At 38.1% G+C, this 16,263-nt stretch overlaps 1 protein-coding gene across 3 annotated transcripts in view; it reads left to right on the top strand.

The window, feature by feature from the left end:
• Window positions 1-1,877: 1,877 nt before the first annotated feature.
• The window catches only part of MRC1 (mannose receptor C-type 1), a 98,492-nt gene continuing 84,106 nt past the window's right edge, over window positions 1,878-16,263 (top strand). Inside the window, exons 1-2 of one of the 3 annotated variants that reach the window (XM_036881178.2) lie at window positions 1,878-2,141; window positions 13,661-14,062. In XM_036881178.2, coding sequence (XP_036737073.2) covers window positions 2,084-2,141; window positions 13,661-14,062 — 460 coding nt within the window. In that variant the 5' untranslated portion in view covers window positions 1,878-2,083. Of the gene's footprint in view, window positions 2,142-2,166; window positions 4,995-13,660; window positions 14,063-16,263 lie in introns of those variants that run through there. The other 2 variants (XM_036881179.2, XM_057498253.1) reach the window with 2 other exon arrangements.

The raw sequence follows: 16,263 nt of genomic DNA, 5'->3' as shown, positions 1-16,263 counted from the left end.
TCCACTGGATGTTCCAAGTTTTCTATTAGAGTCCAGTTCCAAAATAATTACTTCAAATAATTCCTGCCAGTTGAATTGTTGGTTAGGTGGAATGATGGATTTCTAGAGCTTCCTATTACACCATCTTCTATGATATCACTGCCCCAAAGATAGACTTCTCTTTCTGTCATCTCTTTTAGCCTGATAAATCTTTGTTTCAATAAGGTCAAAGTCCTGGAGTAACTTCTTTGTGGGATAGTTGGCTTCATTTGTTTCAAAGTCACATATTTTACCACTGATTCTGGTTGGCTATATGTGTAACTAAAACAAAACAAAACAAACCCAAATGTGAATGTAGAGAGAATTCAATTAAATTTTTTTGCTTCTGAAATTGATATAAATCTACATTAGGCTGAACTTACTGAATTTTTATAAATTACTTACATTTAAAAGAGTTTTTTCATGATAAATCAATGAAGCAATGTCATAGAAAGAAACATTTTGTTTCATCTGTTCTGTTTTATAACCAACTTGTTTTTTTTCAAGAATTGGCTAAATGAAGAAGAAACATTTGCTCTGTATCCTACATTTTCACCATCTTTTTCTTCCTGTCAGAATAATCTTAAATTTAGAATGTTAAAGAACAATCAAGCATTAAATAATGTATGGCATCAACTAAATAAAACACCATGTATTTACTATCAAAAATAATCACTATGGAAATGTAAAAAAAAAAAATAAGAGAAAATCACAAGTGAAACAGTGAAAAAACCTTATAAAATATGTATTCTATGATTACAACTGTATATATGTATATATATGAAACTTGACTAAATAAAAAATAAAAAGTTAAAAAAAACAATAAGAGAAGCATATCATGTTTCTTATTTAGAAGTGTATAACTTTATCATAAAGATGGCGAATCTTGGAACTTTACACTTGAAGATAAACTATTCAAAAAATACCAGTATTTCCAGTAGCTTCTTTTTGAATTGCTAACATTTACCACATTCCGCTTGTGGGTTGGCTTTCCAGTTACTTACATCTGCTTCAAAATGTTCTTAATTCATGTTTTACTATTGAAAAATAACAAAACAGATGTTTATTATTAATAATAATATTAATAAGGTTAATATTAATATTGTGCTTAATGAAAGATATGTTACCATTTTTTTTAAAGAAAGGATTAAACCCATCCTATAATGACAACTTTCTGACTCAACGAGCAGATTTTCTCCTAGCAAGGGGACCCTTCCAAACCTGAAGAAGATTGAAACTGGGTAGCAAGGCTTTAATGCAAATGCTTTGCCACTGTTTTCTCTGGCTTTCCAGAGGACTTTCTAGGAATGACTTCTAGAACTTTCTCCCTCCTGGCCTTACTGAGATTCCCTTTTAAGTTTAACCTGTCTTTTGCATTTCTTCTGGCTAAAGGAACAAAGCTCCATGTGAAGTGTTTCTTTTTAATCTTTGTAAGAGAAAAAAAAAAGAACCTTTAAGCACTGATAGGAAGAGTGAGGGGACCCATTTCAGCCCTTAGGAAAACGTTTCCACCATAAAACTGTCCTTTTTAGTGCCTGCCATTTCTGTCACTTTAGAATGGAGGTTGTCTGCTGAAGGACCATTGATCCATTCACTTCCCAGAGAACTTCAGTTTTCCATCCCAGGATGGCCTGCAGCTTGCTCTCCACACAGCCCCATCGGAGGCCTGAGGTCCAATACTGTTTCACTTCTTCCCTCGCAGCAGGCCAGCCCGCACTGCTCATTTCCCACCATCACCCTCCCACCTCCCCCTCTTCCTCACCTCTCTCCCGCACATGTCCTTCTATCCCCTTCCTCTGTGTCTGCGCTTCTCAGAAGTTAGCTTACAAAGCAGAGTTGTGACTTTGAATTCCTGTTTTTCCAGCTACCCTCATGTGACAGGATATCTCCTTATTGGAGGTTTTCCCTAATTTCAGAAGCCCTTTAAAAGCAAGAGCTTCCTCCGCACTTTTCAGCAGCGCAGCTCGGAGAATGGAGTAGGGGAAGGGGCAATAGTGCCCTCATTGCTTTGGTTCTCGTTGCCCCCTTCTCTCCATCAGTGGAAGAAAAGGAAAAGCTCTGGGCCATGAGGCGATCCCTGCTCCTGGTTTTCCTCTTTATTCCAGTGGCTGTGCAGCTATTGGGTAAGTCGCCTCCGAGGTGGAAACCTTCTGACTTGGAGTCTGGGTCTTACAGCACACCTTCCCTTTTGAGTCAGTGTTAAGAGATTCCTTTCAAAACCTGTGACGGGGAGGAAGCCAGAAAATCCACCGCAACACCAGTTCTACGGGAAGCCTGTTGCCTCTACCTGGCTGCCTGGAGGAAGAGGGAGGCTGCTCCTCAGGTCAGAAGGGCTGCGAGGCCCCCACCCCAGGACCCCTGTCTTCCTCCTGATGTCTCTCATCTCCCATTGTTCCTTCTCTGCTTTTTTTGTAGAGTGGCTTCCTCTGTGGTCTGTGCGGTCTAGCTTTCAAATCGCAATACTTCTATCTAACCCCCGAAAAATATCTTCTGAGTGTTTTGGCCAGAAAGAGGGAGCACTGCTGTCTCTCCTCATCTTAGGTCTAAGGATAGAATCACAGATCATCCCCCCAAAAAGGGATTCCTTGTGATTTTTCATAACACACCTTTTTTTCTCTGAACAAGCTATTTTAATCATTCCTGTTTTTTCTTGTTAGAAAGTTCATCCTTATTTGTATCCTAAATTGTTCAAACAGATCTATTCCTGTCCCCCCTCTCCCCCCTGATTTTTTTTTAATGAGTGAGTTCTCATGAGGAGCAGATTCAGAGCTTTTCAAATCCTCAAAGTCTCTCTTATTGAGTCTCTCTTCTATTTCTCTAGACTTAGCCTGTTTAAACTTTAGATTGAGAGTGTCTGTAAGAATTTTCATTCCCAGTTTTCTTTTGAGATCAGATAGAAGGGATTTCAACTTTGAATTGTTGGTTCCTGATCTCCCTCCATATTAACAAACACTGTCTGCATCCAGTGTGTTCCAAGGGTACTCCATGCACTTCAGTAACGGTTGTGGGGGGAGGCCTGGAGAGACACGGATAAGATAGAACCTCCCCACCACCAGGGAGCTTCCCGGGGAGCATATTTGATCACAGAAAATGTTATATCATATGAGCATTCGTTAGTAATGATAATAAAATAAAAGCAAAGCCAGTAGGGTTTGCACCCTGTACCTGCCAGGAAGCTACTTAATTTCTTTGTGTTTTAGTTTCCCTGCCTATAAAGCGGGGAGCCTAACATAACCTGTTGCAACGATTCAATGAGTTAAAGTATGTAAAATGTTTGCAATATAGGATGGCCCACAGGAATTGCTTCATAAGTGCTAGCTATTAAAAGCAGTGACATTTTCCCCCCACAGTAGTAATTTTGTCTAACAAAAGCAATACACTAAGCATTTGTTGGAAAGATTTCCCAAGAAACAATGCTGAAGAAAGATTCCTGGAGCCCAGGAGATATTTTGTCTTAGTCCTGCCTTGAAAGTGTAATGCTCACTGAGCAAGGGGGTGCTGAAGGGGAAGCTCCTTAACTCAGGTGGGACAAGGTTGCCCGGTGGGATTGGACATGGTCACAGTCTTCATCTTGGAAGTCTGTCTTGTGCAAGAGGACTAATATATTCTTTATTGCCCCAAAAGTCAGAACTAAGACCAGTAAAAATCTTCTAAGGCTTGTGCTGTCTTAAATAAAATGGTCTGAAGAAGTAAGTTGCCTGTCACTAACGGTCTTCAGGTAGAAGTGGGATAAACTGGGCTGTGTCTGAGATCTGGACACTAAGCCCAGTGCAGTCCATAATGGGAACCTAATTATGTAGCCACATTTAAAAAGTAAAAGGAAACAGGTGGCACTGACTTGGTAAATATATTTTATTTAACCCAGTATATCCAAATTTTATTGGTCAACATTAATCAGTATAAAACTTACTGGGATAGTTTTATATTCAGTTTTAATAACTTAACTCTTCAAAATCCATTATGTGTTTTATACTTACAGACCATCTCAATTCAGAATGGTTTCATTTCAAGTGCAGTATGCCCAGGGGGCTAATAGCTACCACATTGGGCAACACAGACACAGCCCCTGATTTTCCCTAAGCCGACTCTTAATGCCTTTGGGCAAAAGTGTTTCTCAATTGGCATAGGAACTTTTCCCTCCTTGAGACAGCAGGATGCCTTACTCTGATGGATGTCTTCCTCTTCATAGGCATAAATATGGGAGAAGCAGGGGGGTCCTGAAGATCTGTTTAGTTATAGAATAAGAAACAAACAAAACATGGGTAAAAGAGTCCCTTCCAGATTTTTTTTTTAACTTGAGAGCCTCTAATTATTTCTCTTTTTCAGAGCACTGCTTAGTTAGCAACAGAATAAAGGATATATGAATTCTCCAGTCTTCCTCTCTTGGCTCCTACTGAATAAGAAACCCACAGAAAGATCTCCCTACTTCCTGTGACTAATTTGTTTTCAACCCAGAACCCTTTCTCTCACTTTCCTGAGAGCACCCCACATCACCAGCACTATGAACATGGCATACCCTGAGGGGCCCAGGAGGCCCACCTAGCAGGGAGATGCTCTCCCCTCTTGCTCCTCTCCTTCCCTGACTATCTCTGGCTATCTTCTTAGCAGGAAGAATTGCATTTAGCACCAATATTTAAACCTCAGAGTAGAGATATGGGGAGTGCTGCTTAGACACAGAGTTTGGACCCCAGCAGAGAAGTGTAGCTGGAAATGAGACTGGCTCACAGGCAATGTGTTTCGGTAAACTTAGCAATTGGTTCTCAGAAGAAAAAAAGCTGATTTGTGGCATTTTCTGATTTCTGTGGTGTACACTTCCACCATAGGTGACTTAAAGCTGCCAATGTGATGCTTCTGGAGAGAGATTGGGAAGAGATGCCTGCAATCAGCTTGCACTAGCAGGGGAAAGTATAAAAGAAATATGGTAAATTTGGTATCTAGCACAGTCCCAAGCTGCAGCCAATCTCCTTGTTTTATAGGTAAGAAAATCAAGGTCCTGACAGGTTAAGTGATCTTTCCTGGGTCTCACAACTAGTTAGCAGCACAAACTGTTTTGTGCTCAGGAATCCTGACTCTCAGTGGAGTGTTCTTTCTACTAAACAGAAGTAAAGCATTTTTGCTGAATGAATGGTTGGTTTTATACCAACCTAGGATTTCTTCAAGAAATAATTCCCCTCTGCCATTCCCTTACTAGTTTTAATTTTCATAAAGTTCTCCTTATAATATGTCTACTTTTCTTTATTTCTAGTGTCTTCTTTCTTATTTATTTATTTATTTATTTATTTCTCATCTCTCACTTCTCAAGAACTTGGAGATCCTTCGTTTTCAACTATGTGTCATCTTTTTTCCAATTGCTCTTGCATTTGCCTATTTTTCCTATTATTATTCCAAACTATACCTGAATTTTTCTATAATTTGGAGATGGATATTTGTGTATTTACAACAGTGTAGATATCGGTAAGAAGATACTTGCTTTGTTGCATGATATTTTGGTGCCTTTTGAGGGTATTGTTCCAATCTCTAGGTAAGAGTCATCACTGGCTAAATATGAACTTTAAGGGGTGAAATGTACTCAACCCCAGTTAAAGACAAAGACCCTTGTCTTCAGAAGAACCCCATGTCCTTCAGTGCTCATGTCCTGTAACCTGGCCCTGAGACTGAATCCTGAGCAGTTAAGGCAGAAGGAGGAGGTCACAGAGGCCACAAAAGTTGCTGAACAAAAGGAAGTTAGCTTTTGAAATAGTGTGCACTGGCATAGCAGAGAGGGAGTCAAACTGATGTCAAAACTGAGAATGGTCCTGGCATTTTGCCTCTTGGCTACCATCAAGTTTTGTTGAGTGGAAAAACCATATGGTTACGTTGGTCCACATTGGAGACTAGTGGAAATTAGGGGGAGCAAAAGAGAGAGTAGAAGGAGATAAGAAGGCAAGGGCTCGTTCAAAAAGAATTGTAACTTACATAGGAAGAAGAAAGTAGTCCAAGACAAATTCTTCCCAGTACAAACCAAGGTAAGGTCACAGAGCACTTTCAGATCCTTAATCCCATTAATTAATCACATTCAGATCCTTAATCACCCTTACAACAACCCTGGGAGGTGAGATGGGTAGATGTTAAGATTCCGCGTTGTTATGTAAGAAAACTGAAGCTCAGAAGTCAGCTAGCCAGTACAGACCAGAGCTAAATCTTGACCATGGTCTCCTGGTTCTGAGGCTAAGAACTAGGCATCATTTACCAGCTTGGAGTGTGTTGATCAGGAAAGACATGTGCTTCAGAACAATAGTATGTCAAAGAAAGACAGTCTATTTGTATCAGTTGTTTAGACTTTTCATTTGGAGAAGGGAAGGGAGGGAATTAACATTTGGGTGTTTACTAAATGCAAAATGATATGCTGGGCACTTTACATAAATTTTCTCACTTAGATGTTCATGGCAACTCTACCACAGAGCATTAATATCCCCATTTTACAGATGAGGAAATTGAGGCTAGAATGATGAATTTAACTAAAGCAACACAACTAGTATGTGGTGGAATTTGATTGCAAGTTTGCTGACCCCAGAGAACATACCTCCTTCCACCACATCCCCTGTCTGTTAGGGTTGGAAAACTCAGGGGCCCTCATTTTCTCTGTCCTTCTGTCCCTCTCCCTGTGCTGCTGCAACAGCTCTCTTGTTTTCTCTAGTTTCTGAACCATTTCACACTATCTTCAAGACTGATTTTCCCAAAGCAATGATAATAATAAGTGAACAAGTATCAAGCAATTTCTTTGTGTCAGAAACAATTCAAAGCACTTTATTTAGATGATCTCATTTAGCTCTCACAATAAGCAGCAGGTCCTGTTTATTTCCCCCTCATTTTTTGGGTGGGGAAAAGGAAGCACAGAGTAGTTTAGAAATCTGACCAAGGCCACACAGCCAGTGACCAGTGGGGCTCTTGTCATGTTATGATCAGGTTGACATGATACAGAAAGATTAATTAATTAATTTGCATGGCTATGGATAGAAAAATAAAAAGTGGTGTAATGCCATTTTGGTACCTAAAGTTTCTGTTTGTTCATCTAATGTTGGGGGCAGAGGCTGGCATTGTGAGGTTGAAGATACAGGAGAAAAAGGAAAGGATAGTGAGTGGAAGGGCAGGAGTGGGTGGACTCCAGGACATAGATGTGGGGATCAGCAGGCCAAGGGAGACCAAATGAGATGAAGGACCCAGGAAGGGTGTGGACATCCACATATTTGAGGTGGGAGACACGCAGTTGGTAGTTTCTTGCCTTTGGCCTCTCTTTTCTCCTTGCAGTCACAACCTATGTTGGATTCATATTTGTACTTCCCCAATAGCCATATATGGTGACTTAGATTAGTAGGTTCTCAAAATACCTGATGAATGCATGACTGAAGTGAAAAAGTAATTTTCCATTTTTCCCCTATTTTTAAAATTCAATCTTTACTCTTCCTCTTCCCCCAGCACTTGGCATAATTTTCTCTTGCATATAGTAGGTGCATAATAAATATTTGTTTTTCACTAAATTTATGTTCTTTGGGGACACAGGTAGGTTGTACATTCATATACTGAGGCTAATCGACAGATTCTTAGTCTGGGTTGCTCAAGACCCTGACCTCTGACAAAGATTTGAGTGAAGTAGTTTATCTGGGAGTCAGTGCCAGGAAACACTGGCAGAGGAGTGGAGAGATGAGGTTGGAGGGAAAGACAGCAGATAAAGGGTGTGTTAAGGAGCCATTGACCATTATGGACAACTGGAGCTCAGCCCTGCTGGGACACTCTAGGTGGCGATGTGTTAGCCTGCTGGGTGGTATTCTGGGTGTTAGGTCTCTGAGCCTTCTTGTCTTTGCAGTGTGAGGGTATGGGGGCTCTGATGGCCAGAAAACACCCAGGGTCCAGACATGGGGTGCCGGCCTTGGGGAGCTGGGCTGACATGCACTGAAAAGGCAAAAGGCAGGAAGAAATAAGTGGGTCTGGTAGTATATGCTACAAAATACTCATTTAGTTTCTTCTTATCCAGCTTCTCTATCTTCCACAAGTTATTTTCTTTTATGTTTTCATGTTGACATTTTATTTATTGATATTGGGGAAAGTCTAGAAATGTATAAGGATATCTAACATATAATAGTTATATCTCTAGTCACCTTTAATAACCTACTTCCCTTTGGCAATAAGTTTGAAGATTTAATCATTTGCTCAATGTTATGGAATAATTGAAAACGGTTGAAACATGCTTAAAAGGAAATTCACACCCATGTTGTTGAATATCTAGTCTTCAATTCTTTTTGACCTGAGATACTGCATTGAAACTTACTGCTTCTTACTTAAATATATTATGTCCTTTGGTATTTCTGCCCTTGAACTGACCACAACAGAGTATGAGCACAGTGTGGCAGGGAACTTGTCTCTGCTTTGTCTTTGCATTGTCACTAGCATGGTACCTAACACGAATCTGTTGAAAAATCAGTGTGAGATTAATAAAATAGAGTTGACATGAAAGGAGGGTATTTTCAGTTCTGTAATTAAGTTTCTGATGTGTAAATATTAAAATAACAGAGAACACACCTTCAATCCCATAAACAAGATTTCAAAGAAATGAGTGCAGTTTTCGGTCCTCATTTGTTCATCTTTGAATATTTCTATTACAACAATGTAATTAGCAGAGACAAAAAAATAGAATATTTATACAAATAAAACATTGGTCTGAGTAACAGTGACAGAAATGCCACAGGCTGCCTTTTGGTCAAGGCCTTGAATCACTTTCAGAGGAAGAAGTATGACTTCTCAATCAGAGGCATTGCACAGAGACAATGGTAAAAGCCAAATTACATCTTGACTAGTTGGGGAGAAGAGTAATTTATGAATGTAGGGCCATAAAGTCATAATTTTAGATTTCCTTATATTGTGCAGTGAAGGCAATATCACACTTGCTCTGCTCCCTAATGTGAAAGATAAATAAAGGAAACAATAATAGATACATTTGTATTGAAATAGAAGCTTTTTGTTTCAAAGTACTCCTTTCATAAGTACAAACATTTGCAAATTGCTCTTCAGTAAAAATAAACTTTCACGGGAAAAGTAATATTGAATAGACCCATCACAATCAATTATTAAATCAAAAACATCTCTGGGTTACTAGTCAAGATGCTTCAGATTTAATAAATATTCTTTCATTCATTCAGCTAATATCTGTTGGGAGCCTCTTTTGCTCCAAAAAGAGAGAAAACTGTGCAGAACCAGAAAGATAAATTCTTTCTACTCTTGGAATTTACATTCCAGTAGAGGGGCACTGACAAAATATAAGTGAACAAATTTTTTAAAAGAATATTTTAAAGGTGGTGGTTATGAATATTATATAGAAAATAAGAAAGTAAAATTAGGATAGTCAGCTCACCAAGGAGTTTACACTTAAGGTGGGACCTCAGTGAGCCTCCCAAGAAGAGGGAACTTGACATAAGAAGTTTCTATACTGGAAATTAACTTGAAGCATTTGAGGAACAGAAGTGTCTTGTGGTTGGAAGGTGACGAGTGAGAGCTGGAGAGGCAGAAGTAAAGCAGAAAGGCAGCTAGGCAGGATTGCACACCCCTGCTGAGCTCTGACTTGGATGCTGGATGTTTTTTCTTCCTGTGTACAGTAGTACACTCTTTTTTTGATATCATGAATATACAATTACACAAGCAACGTTGTGGTTACTAGATTCCCCTCATTATCAAATCCCCACCACATACCCCGTTAGAGTCACTGTCCATCAGTGCAATAAGATGCTGTAGAGTCTTGTCTTCTCTGTTATACTGTTATACTGCCTTCCCCGTGCCCCCCTACATTATGTGTGCTAATATTAATGCCCCTTTTTCCCCTTCTCCCTCCCTTCCCATCCCGCACCACCGCCACAGTCCCTTTCCTTTTGGCAACTGTTAGTCCATTCTTGGGTTCTGTGAGTCTGCTGCTGTTTTGTTTCTTCAGTTTTTGCTTTGTCCTTATGCTCCACAGATGAGTGAAATCATTTGGTTCTTGTCTTCCTCCACCTGGCTTATTTCACTGAGCATAATAGCCTCTAGGTCCATCCATGTTATTGCAAATGGTAGGATTTGTTTTCTTCTTATGGCTGAATAATACTCCATTGTGTATATGTACCACATCTCCTTTATCCATTCATCTACTGATGGACACTTAGGTTGCTTCCATTTCTTGGCTATTGTAAATAGTACTGCGATAAACATAGGGGTGCATATGTCTTTTTGAGACAGGAAAACTGCATTCTTAGGGTAAATTCTTAGGAGTGGAATTCCTGGGTCAAATGGTATTTCTATTTTTAGTTTCTTGAGGAACCTCCATACTGCTTTCTACAATGGTTGAACTAGTTTACATTCCCACCAACAGTGTAGGAGAGTTCCCCGACAGTAGTACACTCTTGAAAGCTTTAGATTGTTGGGGAAATATAAGTAAAAGCAAAATCTCCCAAGCTATAAAACCTTTCCACAAAGCTAGAAGAACAAGAAAATCATTTCATTACTGAATTAGCACTTAACGTCACCAGCAATCTTCCAAAGAGATTGTGAAAATAGAAATATGAATCTTATATAGCTAAGTAGAAATGACCCACACATTAAGTAGGTTTTGCAATTTGGAGTCAAGTGAGAAGGTAGACCCATGTCACCCAGGACCCTAGGAGATCAGGCATTACCTTCTTTGATGATTACATTTCAAAAAGAGGAAGATACATTTCAAAAAGACCATTGGCTTGGTTTAGGGTGGTGGCAATGGAGTTGGAGAGAAAAAAATGGATTAGGATATATGTATTAGGGTTCTCCAGAGAAATAGAACCTATAGGGTTTGTGTATATATTTCTATTCATCTAGCTAGCTAGCTATCTCTACCTGTCTGTCTATTTATCTTTTAAGAGATATTTCTTTTAAAAAATTGGTTTATGCAGTTGTGAAGTCTAGGAAGTCCAAAATCTAAAGGGTAGACTGGCAGACTGGAAACTCAGGGAAGAATTGATACTGCAGTTTAAGTCCAAAGGCAGTCTAGAAGTAAAATTCCCTCTTCTTCAGGGACTAGGTCTGTTTTCTCTGAAGGCTTCAACTGATTGGGTGAGGCTCACCCACAGCATAGAGAGCAATCTGCTTTATTCAAAGTCTACTAATTTAAATGCTAATCTTATACCAAAAAAAAGAGAAAAGTGCCTTCACAGCAACATCTAGACTAGTATTTGACTAAATATGTGGGTACCATGACCTAGCCAAGTTGACACATAAAATTAACCATCCCACTATATTTTTGAGTAGAGCCAATAGAATCTGCTTTTGTCCTATAGAGTGAAGGAAAGCTGGAATCCAGGATGACTCCTGGGTTTTTGACTCTAGGTGGGTGATGATGCCATTAATGATGAGAAGATCAGATGTTTGCTCATTAAATACCATCATACTTAGAGCGAAATATGGATGAAAAAATTAAGATGGAACTACAGATGAAAATTAAATAAATGAAATAAAGTTCAAATAAGTATGAAAACTTTTGTACAAAAAGACTTTCAAGCACCTTACCTTAAATAGCTGGTTACCAGTTGGTTGGTTGACTGAATTTGGGCAGTTAATAAGTGTTGGCTGCTCAACAATACAATCAAGTGGCTGAAGTATCAGGTGGAAGACATATTTATTATTGACAATGAAAGATTACTGAGGAAAACTATCTGAAAAGTGGAAGATAAATCTAGATAGAAAAGCAGACAAATTAAATTTAAAGGACAGTACACTTGAGTTTACAGATATATGTGACAAAATTTTCAGAGTTCATTACCCTTTTAGATTAGAGAAGCCTAGATTTACATTTGTGTGTGAGAAATTATCATAGGGCTCTTTAAAAGAAAAAACATAGTTTACTATTTCCTAAGTTTTATTGTGAACAAAATCCCATCTTATTGAAATTAAAATTTTATTGCCAATGCAGAAACTTGCTTATTTTGTCACACTGGGACATGGGCAGCAACAAAATGACAGCTAACCTAGGCAGGAGTTCGCTAGACAGGAGGAGATTCCATCAAGCATTGCATGTTAGGTTGACATATGTCAAGTCTGGAGGAGCCAACAGAGGCAGGTATTCTGAATTTAGACTCTATTGAGTCCCAATTCCAAGAAATCAAACCACCAGAAATGAGAAACACAGCTGAGGAACTAGGAAACTAGGCATGGTTCAAAGCAGCACTTAATTAGGAACCCAGACCGGAGAGAAGCAGGAAGTCTCTAACAAGGGCAGGGCAAGAGAAGATACAGGAGCATGGAAGAAGAAAATAATCTTTTGAGGCAAAGATCCATGATAAACTCTAAGTTAATGGTCCAAGAACTGCTCTCAGAGTGTAAATGGTGCTTTTAAACAGAGAAAGACTCTACTAGTGGGATTATTATTACTTTGTTATATTACACTAAAATGATTTGAATAAAAGTAATGAGGTCATTTAATCAGACCCTTAAACATCTGTAATACTACCAGCTCATTTTGAGAGAGCCACTTAAATAGTAGCAATTTAGTAATCCCTCATAAGAAGTATTTAATTTGCATTTATGTCATGAAATTAAAACAGTTCCTTTCATTTGTCTATTCTTTAAAAGGTAAACAAAAAAAGAAAAATCTTTACATGAGTTCGATTTTGATTGAAGGGGGAAAATATGATTACTAGATCCTTTTTTTGTGGGGGTGGGTGTTGGGAGAGCAAGAGGAAGTCCAGTTTTGCCAGCTAGCATCTGTGTACTGTAAGTGTAAACTGTCTATACATATTTATTTCACTTACCAGCCACATATTACTAGTATGAAAAAACACTGTTATTTGTAAAGTTATTCTCTTAAATATTACATCAAATGATATAATGCTATAAAAACTTACATTTATTTAACCCTTACTGCAAACTTTATAAATTACTACACTTTTAAATATGTTTTTTTAAAATCTTTTTATTATATAAAAGCTACATTGAGTATGCCAATGGAATGAAAGTTAAGTTATATAACAGGTACTAACTTATTTCTAGATGTCATATCTCTGCTGTTGTAATGGAAAACAAAACAAAAAACTACTCTAGTTGCCCAGGCTTGGGCTACCCAAAAAGCACTTAGTTCAAAGATTCATTGAACAAAAAATAAAGGTAAAATTTCTATCTAAGGTTATCACTGGAATGATCAGATATGTTTCATCTATCTCAAAGAGGGAAAGGGAGGGTCAGATTTCAAAATTCTATTCCAGAATATACATACATTTAGTTTTACAGCTTATTGGATTCACATCCAATTTTTTTTTCTCAAATGGGTGTTATTTCTTTCTTTGTCACCTACCTTTTATGTTTACTCTGCTACAATTTGTATGCATTTAAGGCAAGCCTTTTCATAACGATCCTTATAGTGAATTAGGACATCTCAAAGAATCCCAGCCCATTTCTGGCAGCCACTGCTTCTCAAGAGGGGCTCCTCAGTCCTGTCTCTCTCTAGCTTCAGGGATCCCCCAGATGCTGAGCTGTCCTGGAGAATCAACTTTACCCCTTTTGCTGTGATTAGAAGTCTTTAGAGAAATGTAAAGTTGGGAAATTTTGACCTAAAACATCATCTTTGTCACATGTATTAACTTAAACATTCTTTCTTCTTCTTTTTTTTTTTGAACAGACACTAGGCAATTTTTAATATATAATGAAGACCACAAGCGCTGTGTGGAAGCATTAAGTCCGAGTGCAGTCCAAACGGCAGCTTGCAACCAGGGCAATGAAGCACAGAAATTCCGATGGGTGTCTGAATCCCAGATTATGAGTGTTGCATTTAAATTATGCTTGGGGGTGCCATCCAAAACTGATTGGGTTGCTATCACTCTGTATGCCTGTGACTCGAAGAGCGAATTTCAGAAATGGGAGTGCAAGAATGACACCCTATTGGGGATCAGAGGAGAAGATTTATTTTTTAACTATGGCAACAGACAAGAAAAGAATATTATGCTTTACAAGGGATCAGGTTTATGGAGCCGATGGAAAATCTATGGAACCACAGATGATTTATGCTCTAGAGGTTATGAAGGTAAGCAGCATGGAATTTTTTTGCCTTTCTGTCAAATGTTTCTCATCCTAGAAACTAATTCAAGAAAATAAGCATGTTCTTGTTTAGTCTGTACTAAAAATATTAATTGGTTGATTTTGTATTTTGAATTATTCTGTGTTCTATGAGAACATGACAGTGAGTAAATGGTCAAAGTCTTGAGTGATACTTTAACTTTAACTATTTATAATTAATAGGAAGACATGTTTTAAAACTTTTGCTGTTTTTTTTTAACCATAGGTTAAAAATTTTAGAAATTAATTTTCACTGTTGTCTTTATGCAAAAGCCTCCCATTTGACATTATACCATTGTAGTGATATATGAATTTAGCCAAATGTTTCTTTTCCTTTGGTTTAAGTTATACCTGGATAAATGATCCATGAAACAGCATTCTTTATCTGGTCAGATTGCCTAAAGTTAAATCTTGGCATTCCTTGACAATTTGGGTTTCTAATTGGGTATTAAGAGACTGTAAGAATAAAAACATTAGAAAAACTGGAGGAATTAGTTTATAAATTAACACAGAGAGTATTTAGTCAGCTATTGTAGGAAGTGGCAACACAGTGGGGCAGGAAGTAATTTTATATGAAGGTCAAATAAAATCTTAGAATTTAGTCTTCACAAAGACTTCTTGAGTCCGATGTTATAACCACATTCCACCTTTGGACACTTGGTTATTGTGAACTGTTATCTAGAACAACCTCAGGGTCAGAGAAAGCCTGCATTTTTGAACAAGAGATCACCTTTTTCCAAGCTTCCTATGTCACTGAGCCTGCCAAGATAGGCTGAATTTAGCTACAGTCACCAAGCAGAGCATAGGAGTTCTGATACTTGTAAAGTGGGAATTTGTCAGCTTTTAATTTTCTTTCTACATAAAGAAGAGGGAGAGTAGGAGTTGAAGTAGAGTGAGAAGGAACATTCAGAAAGAAGGTGTCCTGAGGCATTTACTGAAGAAAATACAGGTTTAGAAGTTATATGAAAGGCAACCTAAGCAGTATTAACTTGGCCTTTCTATCAAGTTAATCCACTTAGTCAAATTTGGTTCAGTCTTGTCCTGCCCTATAATTTTCTGTCAGGTTAATCCTGCTAGAAGATCTAGACCATCAGAGTGATCTTGGAATCCATTCACTGGAATATGCATTAGGTCTGAAGACTATGCAGAGAGAGTATATGTAGTCTCCCTTTCTCTACAGAAAACTTGGGGGAAAAAAACAGCTGAGGCCAGGGATCATTTTAGAAATAGGATCAGAATTGTAGACTTAGAAGCACCTAAGCGTTGTCTGGAAGGTTGGACCATGCGAGAACGAACAAGTAAATTCACTGCAATTATATGATGTGTCAGTGAAGTGGCTGGAGTGGAACAGGATTCTTTTGGCCTCATCAGTTCTTGGTTAAATAAATCAGGTTAGTTTGAAAAGGCCATTTCTGATTGACATCCAGAAGCCCAGCACTGAAAATTCCTTGGCTAATTTAATGAACAGTGCAAGTAGCCCTCGGATAATCTAAACAGGTTTTTTTTTTTTCATGTGAAGAAACAGGTACCCCACTTATTGAGGGCAGCATAATTATTTCTGAACCTAGCATGTTCCTTATACGATATATGGTTTTGAAAAGTAGTCCTATAACTTAGTGGAACAACTAGGTCATTGGCAAAAAACTAATTTTGAGATAATCAAAAAATAAACCTACCTCTTAAAGAGAACTAGGTAAGTACAGTGAGTGAAGGAAAAGGAAAGGAGGTAAGGAACTTCTATGTACTATGTACTTAACACATGTTAGGTCCTGGGCTACATGTTTTACAAACTATTATCTAAATGACTTTTAAGACGTCTATAAGATATTTAAAAATCTTAAGAACTTTTTAAAGTCACGGAATCTATAAAACTTAATTAAGAAAAGAACATTCCTATCTAGGACAAATTCTGACATTCATTGGTGGCAAAAGGCTAATTACTTCCATAATAGAAGGTTACTGTCTCCCAAAGGGGTAGCTCTACAGAGAGAGACTTTAAACATACAGGAGCATTTAGCTAGGTGAGTGGTCTGGCTGTCAGTGGAGAGAGGGACTTCTCTAATCCTTTTGACTTAAGCCAAACCAGAATAAACAATGATTCTATACTTTTTCAATTTTCCTTTTTTGGAAAACTCAGAGCTTCCCATTTTGATCTATTTGAATTCAGTT

This window comes from Manis pentadactyla, chromosome 3 (assembly GCF_030020395.1).
Source record: "Manis pentadactyla isolate mManPen7 chromosome 3, mManPen7.hap1, whole genome shotgun sequence".
NCBI classification, from domain to species: Eukaryota; Metazoa; Chordata; class Mammalia; order Pholidota; family Manidae; genus Manis; species Manis pentadactyla.
This window is presented reverse-complemented; position numbering and strand designations above follow the sequence as displayed.